Source organism: Xenopus tropicalis, chromosome 5 (assembly GCF_000004195.4).
Source record: "Xenopus tropicalis strain Nigerian chromosome 5, UCB_Xtro_10.0, whole genome shotgun sequence".
Taxonomy (NCBI): domain Eukaryota; kingdom Metazoa; phylum Chordata; class Amphibia; order Anura; family Pipidae; genus Xenopus; species Xenopus tropicalis.
The window spans coordinates 19,980,183-20,003,124 of NC_030681.2; the positions used below are offsets into that span (position 1 = coordinate 19,980,183).

The 22,942-nt window shown below is 41.4% G+C and overlaps 1 protein-coding gene across 1 annotated transcript; it reads right to left on the reverse strand.

Annotated features, from left to right (window-relative positions):
- Positions 1-2,411: 2,411 nt before the first annotated feature.
- LOC100496565 (GTP cyclohydrolase 1) lies at positions 2,412-11,050 on the reverse strand. The gene is made up of 6 exons (XM_002932380.5): positions 10,695-11,050; positions 8,446-8,555; positions 7,161-7,216; positions 6,327-6,358; positions 3,570-3,654; positions 2,412-2,696 (listed from the first exon to the last, which is right to left on the reverse strand). The coding sequence occupies exons 1-6, from the start codon at positions 10,969-10,971 to the stop codon at positions 2,570-2,572; spliced, it is 687 nt and encodes a 228-aa protein (XP_002932426.2). The 5' UTR covers positions 10,972-11,050; the 3' UTR covers positions 2,412-2,569.
- Positions 11,051-22,942: the final 11,892 nt, after the last annotated feature.

Consider the following 22,942-nt stretch of genomic DNA (forward strand, 5'->3'; position numbering starts at 1 on the left):
CCTACTACTGATGTCAGACTAACAGGCCTATAGTTTTCAGGCTGAGAACGGGATCCCTTTTTAAATAACGGCACCACATTAGCAATCCGCCAGTCTCTTGGCACCATGCCAGACCTCAATGAATCCTGAAAAATTAAGTGAAGAGGTTTGGCAATCACAGCGCTCAGCTCATTTAATACCCTGGGATGAATCCCATCCGGCCCTGGACCTTTGTTTACCTTTACATGTTCAAGTCTCTTTTGAATTTCCTCCCGAGTGACCCACGCGCCAGTAGCTAAATTACTAGAAATGGGCATATTACAAGGGAAGCCTTCATTATCTGGCTCCTCAGATGTATAGACAGATGAAAAATAAGAGTTCAAAATTTCAGCTTTTTCCCCGTTCTCATCAACCAACTTACCCCCCCGTGATAATAAAGTTCCCACCCCTTCTTGCTTCATTTTTTTACTATTCACATAATTAAAAAATAATTTTGGATTCTTTTTACTCCTAGCTGCAATATCCCTTTCCATCTCTATTTTAGCTTGCCTGATAGTTTTTTTGCTGCTTTATTTGCTTCCTTGTACCTGATGAAAGTTTCTGCTGTCCCAGCTAACTTGAATGCCCTAAAAGCACGTTTTTTCTTACCAACCTCGACAATAACACTTTTATTCAGCCATAAAGGTTTTGCTTTGCGATGCCTTTCCTTGCTTACAAGGGGAATATACTGTTGTGTATACCTACAAAGCAATGTTTTAAAGATGTTCCATTTTCCTTCTGTGTCTAACCCCATGAAAAGCTTTTACCAGTTGACACATTGCAGAGATGCCCTTATACTGGCAAAGTCTGCACGTCTAAAATTGAGCATTTTAGTTACTCCCTTATAGAGCTGTCTCTGTAGCATTATCTCAAAGGAGACCATGTTGTGATCACTGTTCCCCAAATGCTCGCCCACACAAATGTTAGAGATAAGTTCATTATTATTAGAAATCACCAGGTCCAAAATAGACTCATTCCGAGTAGGTTCTTGAACTGCCTGAAATAAAAAGTTGTCATTTAGCATATTTACAAACCTACTAGCTCTTTCTGACTTAGCCACCCCATTACTCCAGTCAATGTCCGGATAATTAAAATCCCCCATAACAACAACTTGACCCAGTTTTGAAGCCTCCTCCATTTGCAACAATAGCTGGGCCTCATCCCCCTCATCTATACGGGGTGGTTTATAGCATACACCAATGATCATTTTCTTTGTGACCTTCAGCCCTACTGAAATTTCTACCCAAAGAGATTCGACGTTTTCATTGGTAATGTCTTTATTACATGGCTTTAAATCTGACTTTACGTAAAGACTGCAGATGCAGTGGCTCTGGTTTCAGGCACATGGAAAGGCTCATGATCATACAGTTTGGTAGAATAGTGATTTTATGATATATCCATGCATGTGTATTATAAATTCTATTTCATATAAATTCTATTTTAATTTCTAAATTTCGTAGCTTTAGAGACAACCGCTTTTTAGGACTGGCCTTGAAAAACATGGGGTAGAACAGGGATCCCCAACCTTTTATACCTGTGAGCCACATTTAAATGGAAAAAGAGTTGGGGAGCAAACCAAGCATTAAAAGGTTCTTGGGGGTGCAAATAAGAGCTATGATTGGCTACTTAATAGCCCCTATGTGGACTGGCAGCCTATAGAAGGCTCTGTTTGGCTTTACACTGTGCTTTTATGCAACCAGAACTTGCCTCCAAGCCAGAAATTCTAAAATAAGCACCTGCTTTGAGGCCACTGGGAGCAACACCCAAGGGGTTGGGGAGCAATATGTTGCTCCTGAGCCACTGGTTGGGGAGCACTGGGGTAGAACTAGGCCTACACTGGTAGAGAATCGAAAAGATTATTTGTATTATTGGAGAAACACACTATTTGTATTCATGCTGCCCAACAAAGAGTTTTTGTTCCCAAAAAAAAAAATCATGTACTACTTTAAATTTATATTAAAGAATAAGTAAACCTTTTTTTTTCTATAAGTAAAATTACTCTAAACAGCCTCCAGAATTACCTACCTTTGTCCCAGCATTCTCTCTGACCTGGTTCCTCAGTCAGAAGGTGTTGGTTTTTCTTTGCTTCCTTGTGCAGAGTGAAGCCCCGCCCCCACTTCCTGTTCAGGTCTCTCATAAAAAAAAAAAACCCTGCTAATGCACAGACTGACTCCTGCTGCCTCCAGGCATTGTGCAAAAGGCTCTCCAGGTCAACAACAGTAGTCGAATTGAAGAGAGAACTGAACAGGAAGTGGGGCGGGGCTTCACTCTGCACAAGGAAGCAAAGAAAAATGAACACCTTCAGACTGAGGAACCAGGTCAGAGAGAATGCTGGGACAAAGGTAGGTAATTCTGGAGGCTGTTTAGAGTAATTTTACTCATAGAAAAAAAAAAGGTTTACTTATTCTTTAATATAAATTTAAAGTAGTACATGATTTTTTTTTTTAGGCTTACTTATTCTTTAAACACATGATTTTCAGCACCAATATGTGGATCGTTATAACACTACAGAACATAAGAACTAGATTGCTTGTCCGGTTCTAGTTCTATGTTACGCCTTAATTAGAGAGAGGAATTCTTCTCTGGTCTTGGGATCTTCCAGGAAAACTCCATGCATTGTGCTGGTAATGGTTCGGCTGTTAATCTTCTGCACTCCTCTCATAACCATGCACATGTGTCTGGGGAACAAAAATATGTCTTATTAGATGTCATGGTAAAAGTAAATATGTTGTCAGATAATCTATTGTTTATCCTACACAGTGTAACTGGAGAAGTTGCGACTGGACATGGGTGTTTTACTCTTGGGTGCTATTCTGATATCTACCACTAGGTGGGGCATAGGAGCATTTTAACAATACAGGTATCAGGGAGCTGCTCTCTTGCTACCTTCCCATTGTTCTGCTGATTGGCTGCTGGGGGCGGTTATATCACTCTAACTTGCAGCTCAGTAGTAAAAAGAGACTGAGGTTTATCAGTGCACATGGCTGAGGGCACATGAGAAACTAAGAAGTGGCTGTATGTAAATGTTACTGCCAGTGTGCCTGATACCCGTTGTGTGCCTTACATTTGCTATATCCTGTATAGTTGCAGGTGCAATTGTGTGCAGTTTCCTAGCCAATACAAAATTTGCCCATTTTGTAATAAGGCTGTTACCCCCAAAAGGCACTAAGTTTGCCGGATTTGTAGCCCGGGCGCCCCGAGGGCCCCCCGCGCATCCCCCTGCCGCGAGCGCGGACATTTAAACTCCCATACGGAGCAGTGGGGTGGCATGCCGCCCCTTAATTTGTCCCGCCCTAGGCCCAGGCCTGAGTTTTCCCAGTAGCAATATCCCATAGCAACCAATAAGATGTTTGCTTTTAAACAGGTGGCCAGTAAATGCTACCTGCTGATTGGTTGCTATGGGTTACTGCTCCTGGGCAAACTTAGTGCCTTTTATTACATAACCCCCTGTATCACTACAAGTCATGGACTATAGCTGCTGCGTGACTGACCACTGCTTGTGAGTGTGTCTGTGACTACACAATGCTGAATGGCTTACAAAGAGCACTTACGAAGCTTCCATGACAACAGCAACTCCTATGGGCTGCAGAGCCTCGAGAATTGCGAACGCAATCTGTTTAGTGAGCCTCTCCTGAACTGCAAATATACAAAATTCAGTTTTAATTCAATATATACGTGATTCTGGTTACCACCTCACCCCATAACACCCACAACTAAATGGTGTCCTGTGCATTGATTTATAATCTCCTTTTACCTTTAACTGTTGCAAACTCTGTGTTTGCTTCAAACGCTCTACTATATATCTTATATAAACACATTGCAGTGTAGCCATGGGGGCAGCCAATCAAGTTGAACAGGGCACTTGTTTAATTAACAAATAGATAAACTGTAGTGTAAAAATGAAACTGGGTAAATAGACAGGCAATGATTTCTGTTATTTCTGGCACTAAACAAGAAGCAGTTTCACATTAGCACTTCTTGATCCAGGACAAAACTTCAAAGGAGCTGATAAAATAAATTACCAGTCCACTGTGAAGCCACTGATAATGAGCTGCTCAAACACCGCTGCTCAGAGAAGAAAGGGGTTTGTTTGTTTAAAGGTAAATTGGGAGCTCAGAACAAAATGCCCTGTTTATAAAGAAAAGGGGAGGGGGGCAAGGTCAGAGAAAATAGGCCAATTTTTAAATTAATGGTGACATTTTAGCAAAGGGCTTTTAGGGGTTCTGCTATCTCTTTAACCAGGGAGATGAACAGAAGTCAAATGCCATTTATGGCTCTCATTTGGAACCAGCATATTAGGTTGAGCAAAATCAAAGTGCCAGCACAGGTGCTGCCACAGGGGCTCCAGGCGCAGTCACAGGGCAGGACTGATGCTAGAGAGGGAATGAGGATCAGCCTAATTTATGATTTACACAGTTGAATTTTTAGTGGTGGGCAAATGTCACACAGCAAGTGCCCCCAATAGCAGCATACTCAAATAGTGCATTAAAGGAGAAGGAAAAGCAAAAACTAAGTAAGCTTTATCAGAAAGGTCTATGTAAATACAGCCATAAGCACTCACAGAAACGCTGCACTGACTTCTCTGAAAAAAGATTTCTTGTGTCTGTAATTCCTGTGCCAGAGACACACAGCTCTCTCCTGCTCCCCCCTCCCTCAAGAATGCTAAGATCTCACTCCCCCCGCTTAGGAATGTGGATCTGAGCCAATCAGCAGGAAGCTGACTCATAGTCTAACTAACTGAGCATGTTCTCTTGGTCTCCATGTCTGTGCAGGAGCGAGGCATTATGGGAACTTTCTTTACACAGCTCAGCATTTTTTCTTCCTGTTTGGCTTCTGATCATCTGAACGGGAGAAATATGGGGAGACTTAAGGGCACTATTGAGAGAACTGAAGGTATGCCTGCAGCTTGAGATTAACTCTTTATTAGCCTTTCCTTCTCCTTTAAAGGGGAACTCCGGCTTCTGAACGTGTTAAAACGCCCCACACCCCACAGAGACCCCTTAAATACCTATCACTGTAATCTGTTCCTTCAAAAAGTATGAATAAATATTTTATATGCTGATAACCAGCTGCAAAACAGTTCTTCTCTTTCTGCATCATTTGAAATCCTGGCAGGGGAGGAGAGACTATGGGGCTGATTTACTAACCCACGAATCCGACCCGAATTGGAAAAGTTCCGACTTGAAAACGAACATTTTGCGACTTTTTCGTATGTTTTGCGATTTTTTCGGATTCTGTACGAATTTTTCGTTACCAATACTATTTTTGCGTAAAAACGCGAGTTTTTCGTATCCATTACGAAAGTTGCGTAAAAAGTTGCGCATTTTGCGTTGCGTTAAAACTTACGCGAAAAGTTGTGCATTTTTCGTAGCGTTAAAACTTAACGCTACGAAAAATGTGCAACTTTTCGCGTAAGTTTTAACGCTACGCAAAATGCGCAACTTTTTACGCAACTTTCGTAATGGATAGGAAAACTCGCGTTTTTACGCAAAAATCGTATTGGATCCGAAAAATTCGTAAAGAATCCGAAAAAATCGCAAAACATACGAAAAAATCGCAAAGTACCGATCATTACGAAAAAAACGCAATCGGACTCCATTCGACCCGTTCGTGGGTAAGTAAATCAGCCCCTAAAACATTGAAACTTCTCCACAATTTACAGACAGCATGCAGGAACTACATAACCCACAATGCATTGCAATGTTAATTTTCTTATTGACATCCCGTGTGCAGGGAATTGTGGGATTGGGAGGATGCAGGCTGAGGGCAGTCGACTACTGTTACATTTTATTTGAGTCACAAAGTAGCCAGCCAGATCAGCAGGGGTACAAGGGGCGGGGCTTAGGGAACTGTTCCAAACCATATTATTTCAATTAATATTCTAAAAAGGCTTCATATTTTTTCATTGATGTATATTGCAAAGTTGCTTGAAATTATGTTTACTTTTCAAAAATCTGAAGTTGTTTGGGTGGAGTTCCCCTTTAAAGTGAATCAAAACTTGAATGCAGTATTGTATGTATGTATGTGAGTATGTGTAAAGCATTAGTTCAAGGTAAAACATGGCACCAGGGGCTGTGTATTGGTCATTTGTGTGTGTTTATTATCCATCAGTGATGTTATAACTGACACATAATATTTTATTACTGCAGAAAGGAATGTTAATAACAAAGATGTTGCGCAAAGAAGTTCATAACATAATAAACAGTAACTTGAGCATTAACCTGAGTTAACTGATATGACCCCAAGTGACAGTAGAATCACAAGCACTATGAGCATTCGCTAGGCTAAATAAAATTATGGTTACAGACCTTGTAGCCTCCGACTGTAAATTTCAGCAATCCTGGAGGAAATATGAAGATAAAGGTGCATTATTAATAAACCCACAGTGTATAGGTATTATCCCTAGTGGGCTTTGTAGCTGCATTGTGCCCTGTAACAAGAGCAGTATCACACAAAGTTCTGTATTTTGTATATTGGCTGATTCTTTGCACTTTGTACTAGCTGCCTTTCATTTATATACATTGTGCCCATATCATGCTCCATTGGTCATATCTCTACTCTCTGTATATTCTTTAGCTGGCATCAGCACCTTTCTGTTCCATATAACATGAAACAGCTCTTTACTCCACATTCTCCTTCTCCTTTTCCACTTAAGGTGGCCATACACGGTAAGATTTGCTCATTTGGCAAGCTTGCCATAAGCAAATCTTTTTCCCGATATGCCCACCTTGGGGGCCTTATGCCCAAACGATCGCATTGCAATCAAGAGGATAGGAAAGGTCAGAGTGAGGACTGCATCAATGAGTCAATGCGGCCCCCGATCTGAAAAAAAAATCAAGACTTTCCGATCAACATCTTGCCAATTTTGGCAAGATATTGGTCGGGAAGGCCTGTCGGAGTGCCCCATACATGGGCAGATAAGCTGCCGAGTCTTACAAATCCAAATCGGCAGCTGAAATCTGCCCGTGTATGGCCACCTTTAGTTCCCTGATTTGTCACTAGGCACTATATGAGCCATAAGTGAAAGCAGCTTTCCGCACAGACCTTGGATTTATTTCCATAGACTTCCATACACTTATATGCACACAGTCATTCCGTGTGTGTCTTACAGTGCTGTTGTGTTCCACATACATTGTACTCACCTTGCTAATTTGCTCAGACCAACGACTTTCTTGTTTGGTATGTAGCCAATGTGCACCTACAAAGCAATTAAACCATTAATAATATCCAATGGTGAAAGGTTGGTTTAGAGTCATGAAGGGAACCCTCTGCCCATTAGTCTCACCTTCACCCATACCCGAGTTAACTTATAATGATATACAGGTATAGGACCCATTATCCAGAATGCTCGGGACCAAGGGTATTCCGGATAAGGGGTCTTTCCGTAATTTGGATCTCAATACCTTAAGTCTACTAAAAAATAAATAAAACATTAATTAAACCCAATAGGATTGTTTTGCATCCAATAAGGATTATTTATATCTTAGTTGGGATCAATTACAAGGTACAGTTTTATTTCTACATAGAAAAAGGAAATCAGTTTTAAAATTCTGAATTATTTGATTAAAATGGAGTCTATGGGAGACGGGCATTCCATAATTCGGAGCTTTCTGGATAACGGGTTTCCGGATAAGGGGTCCGATACCTGTATAATGCTAACGTTAGAGTATTTTTAATGGAAGACTCTAAGCCCAAGTAGCCAGTTAGGATATACATGCTACATTAGAGGAAAGTCCAGGGCTTATCTAATTGTTCAGCCCCTGGACCAAGTTCAGATCAGAATAGGGGCCCATGGAGACCTGTTGTAGGAGGCCTGAATCAACAATGATAAGTATCTTGCCTAAACTGGCTGTACATTGACCAATAAAACCTGCCAACAGTCATTCCAGACCTAGTCAACAGCTTATTGGCTTGTTTATAGGTCACACCCACTAGCCTGTCCAACCAATATCTGGCTGAAAATGGATCACATATCTATTGGGCAGGTCTGGGAATCCTATCTGTTGAGAACCATGTGGACACATTGATCTGGTTCTTATGTCCATAGGTTCTGCTGTATGATAACAATCTTTGCCCCCGAGCCAACAAAAAGATAAGCTTGATTTGGCCCAGAACATGGGTTGGATAAGCTTGTTTTTTTGAGGTGTCTAAATGATTGGTTCTTACCAGTATAGCCATCTTTATTTTCAGCCAGATATTGGTCAGGCAGGTTGCTGGGTTGCTGCCAGGCATGGGCCAACCAATAACCTACCATCTACTGCCTGAGGAACAGCCATCTATCAGGCAGGTTTGTTAAAGCTCTGCATAGGCCCTTATTGTGATTCGCTCATTTGGCCGGGGGGAGGGGGGGGGGACAAGGACACACCAGTCTTCACTAGAATTTATACATAAACTTTACATGTCATAAATACTTTGATTTTTACATACCTTGCCAAAAAATGGCACCAGGTGATGTTCACATAGTGAGAAAATGTCAATGTCCTTAACAATCACAATCTCGTCATGGTCCTCATCAAATACTGCGTTGTTCATTACATCTGAAAAGATAGATAAGATTTTTTGTTAATATATTTCTGTGTAAGATCTCAGACCCTATTTGTGATGGGACCTCACACTCCAGCTTGTTATATCAGGGCACCTAGCTACTTAGTAGCAGCTACTTGTCACAGCTAATAAACACCAGAAAATACCCTGTCATAGACAATACTGAGAGTTGCCTCTGCTAAAACACACGTAGAGACAATTCAGTAAATAATCAGCATTGTCTATTTTAGTAGCTGCGACAAGTAGCTGCTACTAGTAGCTCTGTGTGTCTTCACCCTAACACGTACATGTGCCCTTGGTTTGTTGTTATCACCGTGAATCATATCCCAGGGAGCGATCCATACTACTGAAAATGGCAGTTTTCTCTTTAGGATTACCCAATTGTACATACTATTAAAATACAGGTATAGGTCCAGTTATCCAGAATGCTCGGGACCAAGGGTATTCCGGATAAGGGGTCTTTCTGTAATTTGGATCTCCATACCTTAAGTCTACTAAAAAATCAATAAAATATTAATTAAACCCAATAGGATTGTTTTGCATCCAGTAAGGATTATTTATATCTTAGTTGTGATCAAGTACAGGTACTGTTTTATTATTACAGAGAAAAGGGAATCATTTAACCATTAAATAAACCCAATAGGGCTGTTCTGCCCCCAATAAGGGGTAATTATATCTTAGTTGGGATCAAGTACAGGTACTGTTTTATTATTACAGAGAAAAGGGAATCATTTAACCATGAAATAAACCCAATAGGGCTGTTCTGCCCCAATAAGGGGTAATTATATCTTAGTTGGGATCAAGTACAGGTACTGTTTTATTATTACAGAGAAAAGGGAATCATTTAACCATGAAATAAACCCAATAGGGCTGTTCTGCCCCAATAAGGGGTAATTATATCTTAGTTGGGATCAAGTACAGGTACTGTTTTATTATTATAGAGAAAAAGGAAATCAGTTTTAAAATTCTGAATTATTTGATTAAAATGGAGTCTATGGGAGATGGGCTTTCCGTAATTCAGAGCTATCTGGATAATGGGTTTCTGGATAAGGTATCCCATACCTGTAGTATATTTTTAATGAGACTGGTTCATTAAGATGTAGCAGGGTATTACATTGAGCTGTTTCATGTTATATATTTTTATATATACACAGCTCACAACAATATAAAAAGATACATAAAGCATTCTTTATTATCAGATCACAAGTAATAATAAAATAATGATAATAAAGAATGCTTTATGTATTTTTTTTTATATTGTTGTGAGCTGTATATAGTAACACTGTATTTTGGTTACCCTCCGGGTTGAGTCTATTGGTTTTTGTAACTATTCAGACTATAAAAATGCAGGCAAATTTGGGACACCAGATGGGGAGTCTAAAATATGTTCTGAAAGGCACAGTCAAACTATGGTATGGTTATATTTTTATAGACACCCGCGTTGTTTGTGGGGGGTATAACTTTCCGTCAAGAAGACTCCTCACTCTTCACATAGAAAGTCCCTGACTTAACCAGGATGATGAGAGCCAAAGTATATTTTGGGTGAAAAATATGAATATATATATATATGTAACAGTGATTTCAGACAATGACTGCACAGCTGAATTCTATGTGTCAAATAAACCATCATATAATTCCATTTCCAGGTGTGCCAGGCGTAGGGAGGGAAATAATGCTTGTCAGAAAAGGACCATAAGAAACTCAGAACAAAAAGGAAACATTCTTGTAACTGCCTGGGAACTAAAGACGAGGAATAGAAGAAAAACACAAACCTGGGCAGGATCCAAAAAATACAAAAAACAAGTAGTGGTCCCTTGATAAATGAGCTCACACAAGTCTCTACTGCACTAAGCACTATTCCTCCATTAGCAATCACAGCTGCAGGGGTCACTTTATGACATCCAGGATCCGTGGAGTAATCGTGAAGCCTTTTCTCAAAGAAACAGCAGGCCTGTGTTTGCCCCCCGTTATTTACTTTTTAATGAATACAACTGGGTACCTATTATAACTGTATGATTTAGCAACACTAAAATATTAAAGGCCCAGTATATAAATAACCATTTTACATTACTAACAGAACCTTCATGTACTTGTGTAAGTAGGAGTAGTATTTGGTCAGACCAGGAACTCACCATAGACCGTTTCCTTGTATCCCTTAGTAAGGAACTGCATTGCTTTGGCTGCCCTGCTGGGAGTCAGGAGAAGACCTTCCCTCTCTGGGTTCTCTCCCAGCTCTCTGAGGATGGTACTGTAGGCTCTTTCTATTGCTCCGGCTTTTTCTTGCTCATGTCCTTCCCTGTTTGATTGATTTGCCTTATCTGGTTTCAATCCCTTTTTTAAGTCAGAGCTGTAGGTGCTTACATGGCTGCCGTTGGCCTCCCCATTCATATAGTTGTTCATAACTTCCATTCTGTTTAAGGGCAGCACCAATTGAATCACAGGAACACTGGCAGAGAAGCCCCAACTGATAGCAAACTTACTGCCAGAACATCTCTATTTGTAGTGCATCGCCTCCCCCTGACATGAGATAACAAGTGAGATGACGTTGAACCTGCTGAATGGGGCACATTTAGTAAAACCGTAACTCCTTTCCCTCAGGCAACAGCACATCTGATGTACAAATAAATGTCGGGGAAGCAGAAGACAAATGGGTTAGACATGCTGCGCTTCCAGGCAAACCTGACCAGTTCCATGCTCTCTCATTCATATGGCACATCACGAATCCTGCTAGTAATGTAAGGTTAATCTGATTGTAGCAGAACCAGAACGCTCCGAAGCTCTTCCCATTCTCACTGAGTCATTAAGTGCTGCTTCATAGTGATGTGGATTCATCAGCTTCTATAGAGAACCAAGGGGCATCAGGGCAGTTTTATGGTTTAGTTTAGTGGCCCTTTAAGTGTGTGTTAACTAAGTATTAATTCAGAAACAAAAAATGTACATTACACAGTACTGCATAAATGACACATATTCCTTTTCCTGTTCTTTCCTTCCCAGGCTGCAGGTTTTGGTGGCAATAACTGCTGATTTTGGATAAGGACCACTGACCAAGGCTTTAGGCTCAGGGCACACTGATTATGGCTTTAGGCTCAGGGCACACTGATCAAGGCTTTAGGCTCAGGGCACACTGATTATGGCTTTAGGCTCAGGGCACACTGATTATGGCTTTAGGCTCAGGGCACACTGACCAAGGCTTTTGGCTCAGGGCACACTGATTATGGCTTTAGGCTCAGGGCACACTGACCAAGGCTTTAGGCTCAGGGCACACTGATTATGGCTTTAGGCTCAGGGCACACTGATTATGGCTTTAGGCTTGGGGCACACTGATTATGGCTTTAGGCTCAGGGCACACTGATTATGGCTTTAGGCTCAGGGCACACTGATTATGGCTTTAGGCTCGGGGCACACTGATTAAAGCTTTAGGCTCGGGGCACACTGATTATGGCTTTAGGCTCAGGGCACACTGATTATGGCTTTAGGCTCAGGGCACACTGATTATAGCTTTAGGCTCAGGGCACACTGATTATGGCTTTAGGCTCAGGGCACACTGATTATGGCTTTAGGCTCAGGGCACACTGACCAAGGCTTTAGGCTCAGGGCACACTGATTATGGCTTTAGGCTCAGGGCACACTGACCAAGGCTTTAGGCTCAGGGCACACTGATTATGGCTTTAGGCTCAGGGCACACTGATTATGGCTTTAGGCTCAGGGCACACTGACCAAGGCTTTAGGCTCAGGGCACACTGATTATGGCTTTAGGCTTGGGGCACACTGATTATGGCTTTAGGCTCAGGGCACACTGATTATGGCTTTAGGCTCAGGGCACACTGACCAAGGCTTTAGGCTCGGGGCACACTGATTAAGGCTTTAGGCTCGGGGCACACTGATTAAGGCTTTAGGCTCAGGGCACACTGATTAAGGCTTTAGGCTCGGGGCACACTGATTATGGCTTTAGGCACAGGGCACACTGATTATGGCTTTAGGCACAGGGCACACTAAGGGCCTGATTAATTAGCTTTCGGCACTGAATTCTGCCATGGTTCCCAGCCTGTAAATGTACACATAAGTTTTATTGAGCTGAAATTAACCACTTCCAGTGCTGTCAGCTATTCAATTCAAAGGAATGGGGAAAAAAAAGTGGTTGGTTTGGGTGTTTCTCCACTGTCTAAAAAACCGCCCTCAGACAATAAGTCTATTGCCAACTGACAATAGACATGTGACACCTATCATGCTACCTATATGCTTGTAATTTAAAAACCAGAGTAATATTGTTCCTGCTATGGCCTTAAGGGTGTCACATTTAGGGTGTGCCTGCATCCCACAGCTACTTGGGAACCCTCTCTGTTCAGGTACATCATAAGCTGCTTTTTTTTTGGCAAGATGTTATGTATGTGTGTGTCCAGTTTGTGCCTGTATGTTACCCAACCACTTAGATTGTAAGCTCTACGGGGCAGGGACCTCCTTCCTACTGTGTCTCATACCACATGGCACTTATTCCCTGTGTATTTATACTTATTTATTGTATTTATTTATTATAACACTTGTCCTCCCTGTGTGTAACTGTGTATATTGTAAGATAGTACAGCGCTGCGTACCCTTGTGGCGCTTTAAAAATAAAGTTATACATACATACATACATACATGTATTTTCCAATTCCAAAATGGATTTTCCTTATATCTCCCTAATACCCCTGTCTTGCCCCTACACTTTCACCAATGAGGAATAGGTTCATGGGCGTCCGCAGAAAATTTTCCAAGGGGGGGCAAGTAAGCTAGCATCATCCTGCAACAGACAAATCTATATATATATAAATATATATATATATTTTTTTTGCAGGATGATACTAGGGGAGGCTAAAGATGGCCCATACACAGACTGACCTACAGCTAATGTGACACTTAGTGGATTCGCTGCTGGCGTAAAAAGTTAACCTCCCAACTACCTCTTGCCGTACCCACTGACTCCCAGGGATACTGTACAAAAGTGCGGGTGGGGGTGCTTTTTTTTTTACCCTAAAATGTTTAGTATGTAAAAGTATTCATATGCGCACTTCTGTGCAAACATTTGTGTTTGTGATCAGTTAGCTTAAAGGGCTAGTTCGCATTCGAATTCACTTTTATTTTTAATGGTTTTTCAGTTATTTAGCTTTTTGTTCAGCAGCTCTCTATTTGGTATTTCAGCAGCTATCTGGTTGCTAGGGTCTTATTTACCCTAGCAACCAGGTAGTGGTTTAAACAAGAGATGGGAATATGAATAGTTAAGGGGCCTACTTGGAAAAATAAGTAATACAAAATTATAATAATAATAAAATTGTAGCCTCACAGAGCAATATTTTTGGCCCCCATTTGAAATCTGTATAGAGGCAGAAGAGAAAGGCAAATTATTCAAAAAAATTAATTAGGAAGACCAATTGCAAAGTTGCTAGGAATAGGCCATTTCATAACATACTAAAGGTTAACTTAAAAGTGAACCACCCCTTTAGATGTGTTTATGTTAGTTTTATAGCAAGAAAGGCAGTGGGTACTGACTCCCCATTATATACAGTGAGACGCAGTCCGTATTTACAAACCCAGCACATTATATACAGTGAAACACAGTGGGTACAGATGGCAGATATTCAGGCCCTGGCACTATAACACTGTCACTGATACACAACATTGGCCCCACTGTAACTTACTATAAATGAACAAAACAATGACAAAAAAAAAAAAAAAAATAGAAAGTGCAAAAAACAACAACAAATATACAAACACACAATGAGCTTTTTCAGAGGGAAAGAGTTAACTTACCCTCCATCTGTTAGGATAGGGGATAGATTATAAATTATTATAGATGTCAGGTCAGGCAAAAAACAATTTAATGTCAGCTAGTGATTCTTTAGAACTGTATAGTACCTGGGTATAGTACCTGGGTATAGTACCTGTGTATAGTGCCTGTGTATAGTGCCTGTGTATAGTACCTGTGTATAGTGCCTGTGTATAGTGCCTGGGTATAGTGCCTGGGTATAGTACCTGCGTATAGTACCTGTGTATAGTACCTGGGTATAGTACCTGTGTATAGTGCCTGTGTATAGTACCTGGGTATAGTGCCTGTGTATAGTGCCTGGGTATAGTGCCTGGGTATAGTACCTGCGTATAGTACCTGGGTATAGTACCTGGGTATAGTACCTGTGTATAGTGCCTGTGTATAGTACCTGGGTATAGTGCCTGTGTATAGTGCCTGTGTATAGTGCCTGGGTATAGTACCTGCGTATAGTACCTGCGTATAGTACCTGTGTATAGTACCTGGGTATAGTACCTGTGTATAGTACCTGTGTATAGTGCCTGGGTATAGTACCTGGGTATAGTGCCTGGGTATAGTACCTGGGTATAGTGCCTGTGTATAGTACCTGGGTATAGTGCCTGTGTATAGTGCCTGTGTATAGTACCTGGGTATAGTACCTGTGTATAGTGCCTGGGTATAGTACCTGGGTATAGTGCCTGTGTATAGTACCTGGGTATAGTACCTGTGTATAGTGCCTGGGTATAGTGCCTGGGTATAGTACCTGGGTATAGTACCTGGGTATAGTGCCTGGGTATAGTGCCTGGGTATAGTACCTGGGTATAGTGCCTGTGTATAGTACCTGGGTATAGTACCTGTGTATAGTGCCTGGGTATAGTACCTGGGTATAGTGCCTGGGTATAGTACCTGTGTATAGTGCCTGGGTATAGTACCTGGGTATAGTACCTGGGTATAGTACCTGGGTATAGTGCCTGTGTATAGTGCCTGGGTATAGTGCCTGGGTATAGTGCCTGGGTAAAGTGCCTGGGTATAGTGCCTGGGTATAGTACCTGTGTATAGTACCCTGTGTATAGTACCTGTGTATAGTACCCTGTGTATAGTACCTGTGTATAGTACCTGTGTATATAGTACCTGTATATAGTACCTGTGTATAGAGTGCCTGTGTATAGTACCTGTGGGATGAAAACTGCAGCAAAAGTTGAGAGTTGGTTCTTAGGTAAAGTTACAGCTGCAGATTCTTCTTTTCAGTCTTCATTTCTGTTTCCAGTTTGCAAAATCTCCCGATCCCTGTGTGCATCTGTGCTCTGATTGGTCAATTTTACTGTCTGTCAAGGAAGCTGTGCTCTGATTGGAGAATCCACAAGAAGAAAGATCCAATCGGAGCATAGCAAAAATGGCTTGAGGGGACAGAAACGGAGTAAGGTTTTTTTTTTTTTTGCTACTTTTCCAGGGGGGGGCAAGTGCCCCCTCTTGCCCCCTTCTGTGGACGCCCATGAATAGGTTGGGTCCATTTGATGCTGAGGAAGTGGGGGGGGACATTCTGTCCTGTGCTACCCTTAAATTGTCCCTGTGTGTTTAAAAATTTCCAGTGAATTGATGTGGTCAGCAAAGTGTCAGAACAGATTCCTCACATGCTCAGGAAGGGCACATCACATGAATGTCAGTTGAATTTCCTTGATATCCTTGGAATACTAAGACTCACTAAGACAATTTTCTACTTCTCTCTTCACTCACCTTCTTCATTCTCTTAATCATTTCTCTGTACATATTATTATCTATCCTTACTTCCATTCTTCTTATATAGAAATAAGAAACAACTACTGTATGTTATAGACTTACAAGGCAAATGGCTGGGTGAGCACGAAGGGCCCATTGATACCTGGGCCCACTGGGAATTTTCCTGGTATCCTGGTGGGCCAGCCATTTGCCTTGTATGCCTATACCATAATTACTCATCATTTCTATATTTTTCTGGGTTAAATATATTCAAATATTTAACATGATCCAATAGAAAAAGCCTGTTTGGATATGTTGCCAAGATAATTTTGGGGGGAAATGTTGGCAAAATCTAACCAGCAGCATAATGTAGACATTCAGTGCATGGCCAAATGGGAAACTGTTCATGGAGTTTGCTAGTGCAATATGGTCAGTTGGAAGGTCCGGACTGGCAATCTGTTGGTTCTGGCAAATGCCAGAGGGGCTGCTGTAAGATGCCACAGACAGTCACTGTTGATTGGGTTACTGGGGGCTGTTTGGGCCCCTGTGTACTTGATATGGCAGGGCGTCATAGAGATTGAGATATTAATTTAGAAGAAGTAAAGAATATTTTTTTGCATATGAAACAATTGCTTCATAGCCTTAGGGGCACATTTACTAACCCACGAACGGGCCGAATGCGTCCGATTGCGTTTTTTTCGTAATGATCGGTATTTTGCAATTTTTTCGGAAAATTGTCGCGACTTTTTCGTTACTAATACGATTTGTGCGAAAAAACACGAGTTTTTCGTAGCCATTCCGAAAGTTGCGCAAAATCTGGCGATTTTTCGTAGCTTTAAAACTTGCGCAAAAAGTTGCGAATTTTTCGTAGCGTTAAAACTTGCGCGAAATGGCGCACCTTTTAAGTTTTAACGCTACGAAAAAGGCGCAACTTTTCGCGCAAGTTTTAACGCTACGAAAAAATCGCCAGATTTTGCGCAACTTTCGGAATGGCTACGAAAAACTCGTGGTTTTTCGCGCAAATCGTATTGGTAACGGAAAAGTCGCGACAATTTCCGAAAAGTCGTAAAGACGCCGAAAAAATCGCAAAAAATACGAAAAAGTCGCAAAATGTTCGTTTTCAAATCGGAATTTTTCCAATTCGGTTCAGATTCGTGCCTTAGTAAATGTGCCCCCTAGTGTAATAAAAGGGCTGGGATACAAGATTTTTTATTGTTATTTTAACAGCATTTTGTTACTTAGCATTTACAGAGCATGTACAAGCCCAGAGGCACCCTTGCTGCTACAGCTCTTTTCCCCATAAATTACAAAGAGCAACACTTGTACGGAAACCAGATCCAGAGCTCAGATTTTATCTCCTAGTTATGATGCATTTAGCCAGCGCCAGTGTGGGTTACTGGGTGTGTAGTAAAGCAGGTACGGAATCGCTGACTCAGAGCGGCAAGTAAATGAATCACTCAGAAGCACCCTGAAAAATCTTACATTCATTTGTTTCACTGGTTTACATTTTTCTAGGCCACATGGAGTATGAATATTTTCATGTGATTCCCACAAAGTCCCCTTTGGGAAGGGGTTTTTTTCTCTTTAATCAGATACAACCTCAAATTCTACACCTTCACAGAGAGGGGGAAACCATACTGGAGACCCAGCAACTGTTCAGGCCCCCCTATCCCAGAGACCCCATCACTAAGGGGGGGTTGGATTGTCCTAGAACAGGGCTCCCCAACCTTTTTTTTATCTGTGAGCCACACTCAGACGGAAAAAAGTGTTGGGGAGCCAGATTGCAAAATATTGCACCCCTAAGCCGGCTCCTTCATACCTCAAGCTGCCCCCTCTTTGCAACATGTTTGTATTCGCACACATACACATTATGTGCTCATTCTGTCTGCCTTCCCCAGGCACGCAACTGGCTCGCTAGTTTCTACAAACATCAACAACACTGAGGACTGGGCACAGAAGATTCAGCGTGTCCAGTCCCCAATGCTCCAGCTTTCTGTTGGAAGGCAAAACTTACATGCCACCCTAGGCCAGGGCCTTTGTAGCCTTCCCAAGCACAAGCTTGAAAAATGTACCAGGGTGATGCCAAATAAGGGCTGTGATCAGATGTATGGTACCTGCATGTTCACTGGGAGCCTGCAGGGGGCTCTGCTTGAAGTACACTAGTGTTTTTATGCCTCCGAACATTGGAGGGACATGTCCCTGGCACATCGAAGAGATGGACTTAAAGAAACAGTAACACCAATGATGAAAGTCAAAAATAATTAATATATTATGTACTATTACCTTGCACTAGTTAAAGTTGTGTGTTTGCTTCAGAAATATTACTATAGTTTATATAAAAAAAAGCTGCTGTGTAGCCCCGGGGGCAGCCTTTCAAACTGAAAAAAGAAGAAAAGGCACAGGTTACATAGCAGATGACAGATAAGTTACATAGACTCCCATTGTATTCTACACAGTTTATCTGTCATCTGATTTTGTAACCTGTGCCTTTTCTCCTTTTTTCCAGCTTGAATGGCTGCCCCCATGGCTACACAGCTGCTAAAGTTGGCCATACACGTACAGATAAAATAGTACGAAACCTAATTTCAGATGATTTTCGGACCATGTGTGGGCTTCGAATTATTGTCCTGATAATTTTCCTGCCATTTAGTCGATAGGCCAGGTTAGAGAATTTCTGTCGGTTAATAATAAAATCTGTGCATGTATTGTGTATCCGACGATATCCTTGGGGCACCTACAATGGAAGTCACGTTCGTACGATTCGTGTCTGACAACTGTTCAGAACATACTCCAATTTGGCTTTATCCTACAATTTCAGACTGAATGTCAGTTTCAGAAGCATACGACCAATATCCAAACGTTCATCAGAAGACTATAATTTGAACGTGTATGGTCACCTTTATTTATATAAACTATAGTAGTCTTTCTGAAGCAAACACACAACTTTTACCAGTGCAGGGCAACAGTATATTATACTTTTATTTAGGGATGCACCAAATCCAGGATTCGGCATTGCTAATTAGGATTTGGTTCGCTATTCAGGAGTTCGGACAAACCCAAAAAACAGGGTTCGGTGCCTCCCTACTTTTATTACTTTAAAACATTTTTATTTTATATTGTTACTGTTGCTTTAACTAAAGGTGGCCATACACGAGCAGATCCGCTCGCTTGGCGATATCGCCAAGCGAGCGGATCTTCCCCCGATATCCCCACCTACGTGTGGGCGATATCGGGGAGCATTTAGGTAAAAAAAAAAATAATCCGATCGTTTGGCCGATGCGGTCCCCGATCCGACCGGATTTTCTAACCTGGCCGATCGAGATCTGGCCAATTTCAGGCCAGATATCGGTCGGCCAGGCCGCTCTGCTCTCCCCATACACGGGACGATTAGCTGCTGAATCGGTCCAAGGGACCGATATCAGCAGCTATAGTTGGCCCGTGTATGGGGACCTTAATACACACTTTAGCTAAGGAAGTCAATTTAACAGGTTACCCACTTCCACTTTAGCCAGTGTGATAAGTTCACTGTCAGGATACCTGGGAAAGTCCAGGACGGAGCTTATATATGTCCTAGGTTCCTAAAAGAATGGTTCCGGGACTGTTAGTCCGGCCCGGGTGTTGTGGGTTTACCTGAGGCATCTCAGCTGGCTAATTAAAAGGCAGCCTGAGCAAAGTAGAATGCTGCAGTCTGGGGGAAAGACACAGGGAAGCTGCCTGTGTGAGCTGACTGAGAGATTTTGAAAGCACTACAAGGTTTGAACTTTGTTTTCCTTTTCTCTGTGTGGGAGACAGGCGGTAGGTCTGCTCCTGGTTAGTTAGGACAATTGACCTGTGTTAGGTAGAGCCCATTATATGGCAAGGATTTTATTTTGAACAATTTTGTAATTTTTTATACAAGTGAAAATAAACTGCCTAAAAGAGAATACACTCTCACGTGTTGTAATTGTGCCAAGGGCTGCTTTACCCCCAGAAAGCCGCTACCTAACCCCTGACACCAGCTATTGGTTGAGCATGTCATGGATCAGCTGTAAAGCTTTTTAAGTGCAATGGAATAACTAGTTTCTTCTAAAAAATCTTCCTGACACAGTAGCAAGGGGCTAGGATACATCGGTACAGCGACTAAATCTTCAGAAGCACCAATCTTTCCTTCTGAATGAATCCAAAGAAACATTTTTTACAAGTGAGATCTGTAATGGGATGGAGAATTTTAAAAAAACTTTTAATTCATTTTCTGTAACAAATTGGCATATCCAATGAATCTCTTTTTATCAAAGACCCTGAGCTAATTAAGTATAGTGTTTAGCTTCTTGGAATTCATTTGAAATCCTTGAGCAGAGATAGTAAAGCCCAACAATTTCATGGCTTTAGCACAGAGTATGAATGAGAAGCTTGTTTAGGATTTTCTTCACACGATGAACATGTTCCTCCAAAGGCAACAAAAAGACTAAAGAGGTAATTTACTGTGACCCTAGGTGCACGTGTTAGAGCAAAACTGAGCGGCACTGAGCACAACTATATGAAAGCAAAAGGAGCGCATTTTGATGCAAGTACCTGAAAGTGGTTTTACTGACAGGCTGCAGGCTGGGACACACAGCTACTAGACATTGGGTTACACATTGGGACACACTAGGGCTCATGTACGTGTACATCCGCAAGTGCAGTTGTGGTCCCCGCAATTTGCACACAGCCAGTTGCACACAACACCAAGAAAACTATACCTCCAGAATATATATCCAAAAATCAGTTGCAAAGGAGGAATCAATCAGCTCCAGGCAGTGTTTCAAAACTGCAGTACAGGTATGGGATCCCTTATCCAGAAACCTGTTATCCAGAAAGACTCCATTACAAGCAAATAATTCTAATTTTTAAAAATGATTCCCCTTTTCTCTGTAATAATAAAACAGGACCTTGTACTTGATCCCGACTAAGATATAATTACCCCTTATTGGGGGCAGAACAGCCCTATTGGGTTTATTTAATGGTTAAATGTATCCCTTTTCTCTGTAATAATAAAACAGTACCTAGTACTTGATCCCAACTAAGATATAATTACCCCTTATTGGGGGCAGAACAGCCCTATTGGGTTTATTTAATGGTTAAATGATTCCCTTTTCTCTGTAATAATAAAACAGTACCTGTACTTGATCCCAACTAAGCTATAATTACCCCTTATTGGGGGCAGAACAGCCCTATTGGGTTTATTTAATGGTTAAATGATTCCCTTTTCTCTGTAATAATAAAACAGTACATGTAATTGATCCCAACTAAGATATAATTACCCCTTATTGGGGGCAGAACAGCCCTATTGGGTTTATTTAATGGTTAAATGTATCCCTTTTCTCTGTAATAATAAAACAGTACCTAGTACTTGATCCCAACTAAGATATAATTACCCCTTATTGGGGGCAGAACAGCCCTATTGGGTTTATTTAATGGTTAAATGATTCCCTTTTCTCTGTAATAATAAAACAGTACATGTAATTGATCCCAACTAAGATATAATTACCCCTTATTGGGGGCAGAACAGCCCTATTGGGTTTATTTAATGGTTAAATTATTCCCTTTTCTCTGTAATAATAAAACAGTACCTGTACTTGATCCCAACTAAGATATAATTACCCCTTATTGGGGGCAGAACAGCCCTATTGGGTTTATTTAATGGTTAAATGATTCCCTTTTCTCTGTAATAATAAAACAGTACCTGTACTTGATCCCAACTAAGATATAATTACCCCTTATTGGGGCAGAATAATCTTATTGGGTTTATTTCATGGTTAAATTATTTTTTAGTTGACTTAAGGTATGGAGATCCAAATTACAGAAAGACCCCTTATCTGGAAAACTCCAGGTCCCAAGCATTCTGGATAACATTCAGGATACCTGTATCATAAATCGTGAGCTGCCCTTGAAAGTGCAAAAAAGAGGATTTGTAGGGAAATGTAAATGTAGCCATTGAAAAAGTCATAACGACAACCGCAGCGGCCCATTTCTGGGCCAAGCGGTTACCGGGACATAGGGAGGTTAAGTGACTTCTGTCCAGGGGTCACAAGGGCGTAACCTGTGGTGAGGCATATTTCTAGCTATGGGGGATTAGAACTACTGGCTGGCTTGCTTAAGGCGGGTGCCTTGACCACTCGGCTACGCTTGCTCCTCCCGCTTGTAGGATGTTTTTTTCGTCCTTTTGTCAGCGTCATATTGGCAGTTGACCTATCCTAACCGACTGAATGAAACAGTGCACCAATCCCCTTGCACCAAGACCTATATAACTAGGGGGATGAATCCTCCATTTATCAACATTCCCTGAGAAAGTAGATAAGTGAGCCTCAATGTCTTTAACTTTAAGGTTACAAAAGATGCTGAATAATGTAGTTAGCTTAAGGGTCATATTGAGATCTCTGGGTAACAATGCTGCTCAGTTTTCCACGTGCCATCATGCAAAAAGAATAAAGCATTATGTTTAATTAGCACAGTATGAGCTAGTGTAGTGTAGTATAACTGGGGGAGGGAAGATATGGCCGTGCTAAGTAACCCAAGGCGGCACTCTGCAAATATATTAGGAGATTTCCTTTTTAAAGGATGTGTCAACCCCCGAAAAAAGGTTTTTGCCTAATAAAAAAAAAAAAAAGTTTTTGCCTAATTCCAAGCAACTTTCCAATGTGAATTTATTAAAAACTATTAGTGCTTTAAAAGTTATTTGGAAATGTAATTGCTATAGTAAGTAGCATTGGGAATCAGTGTAGTCTGCAACATACTCAATACTGGGTAAAAAAGGGTAAAAAAGCTCTCCCACCCAGTCAGTGGGAACCACAAGAGGTAGTTGGGAGGTTCATTTTTTACACCTCCAGCAAATCCACTAAGTGTCACATTAGCTTTATGTCAGTCTCT

Bases quoted from the DNA above. Each gene is read 5' to 3' on its own strand.
- LOC100496565 (XM_002932380.5), bottom strand. From the start codon at position 10,971: ATGGAAGTTATGAACAACTATATGAATGGGGAGGCCAACGGCAGCCAT. The intron at 8,556-10,694 runs GTGAGTTCCTGG...CTATCTTTTCAG, and splicing joins ATACAAGGAAACGGTCTATG to ATGTAATGAACAACGCAGTA. The intron at 2,697-3,569 runs GTAAGTGCTCTT...TTTGTTCCCCAG, and splicing joins GCTGTTGTCATGGAAGCTTC to ACACATGTGCATGGTTATGA.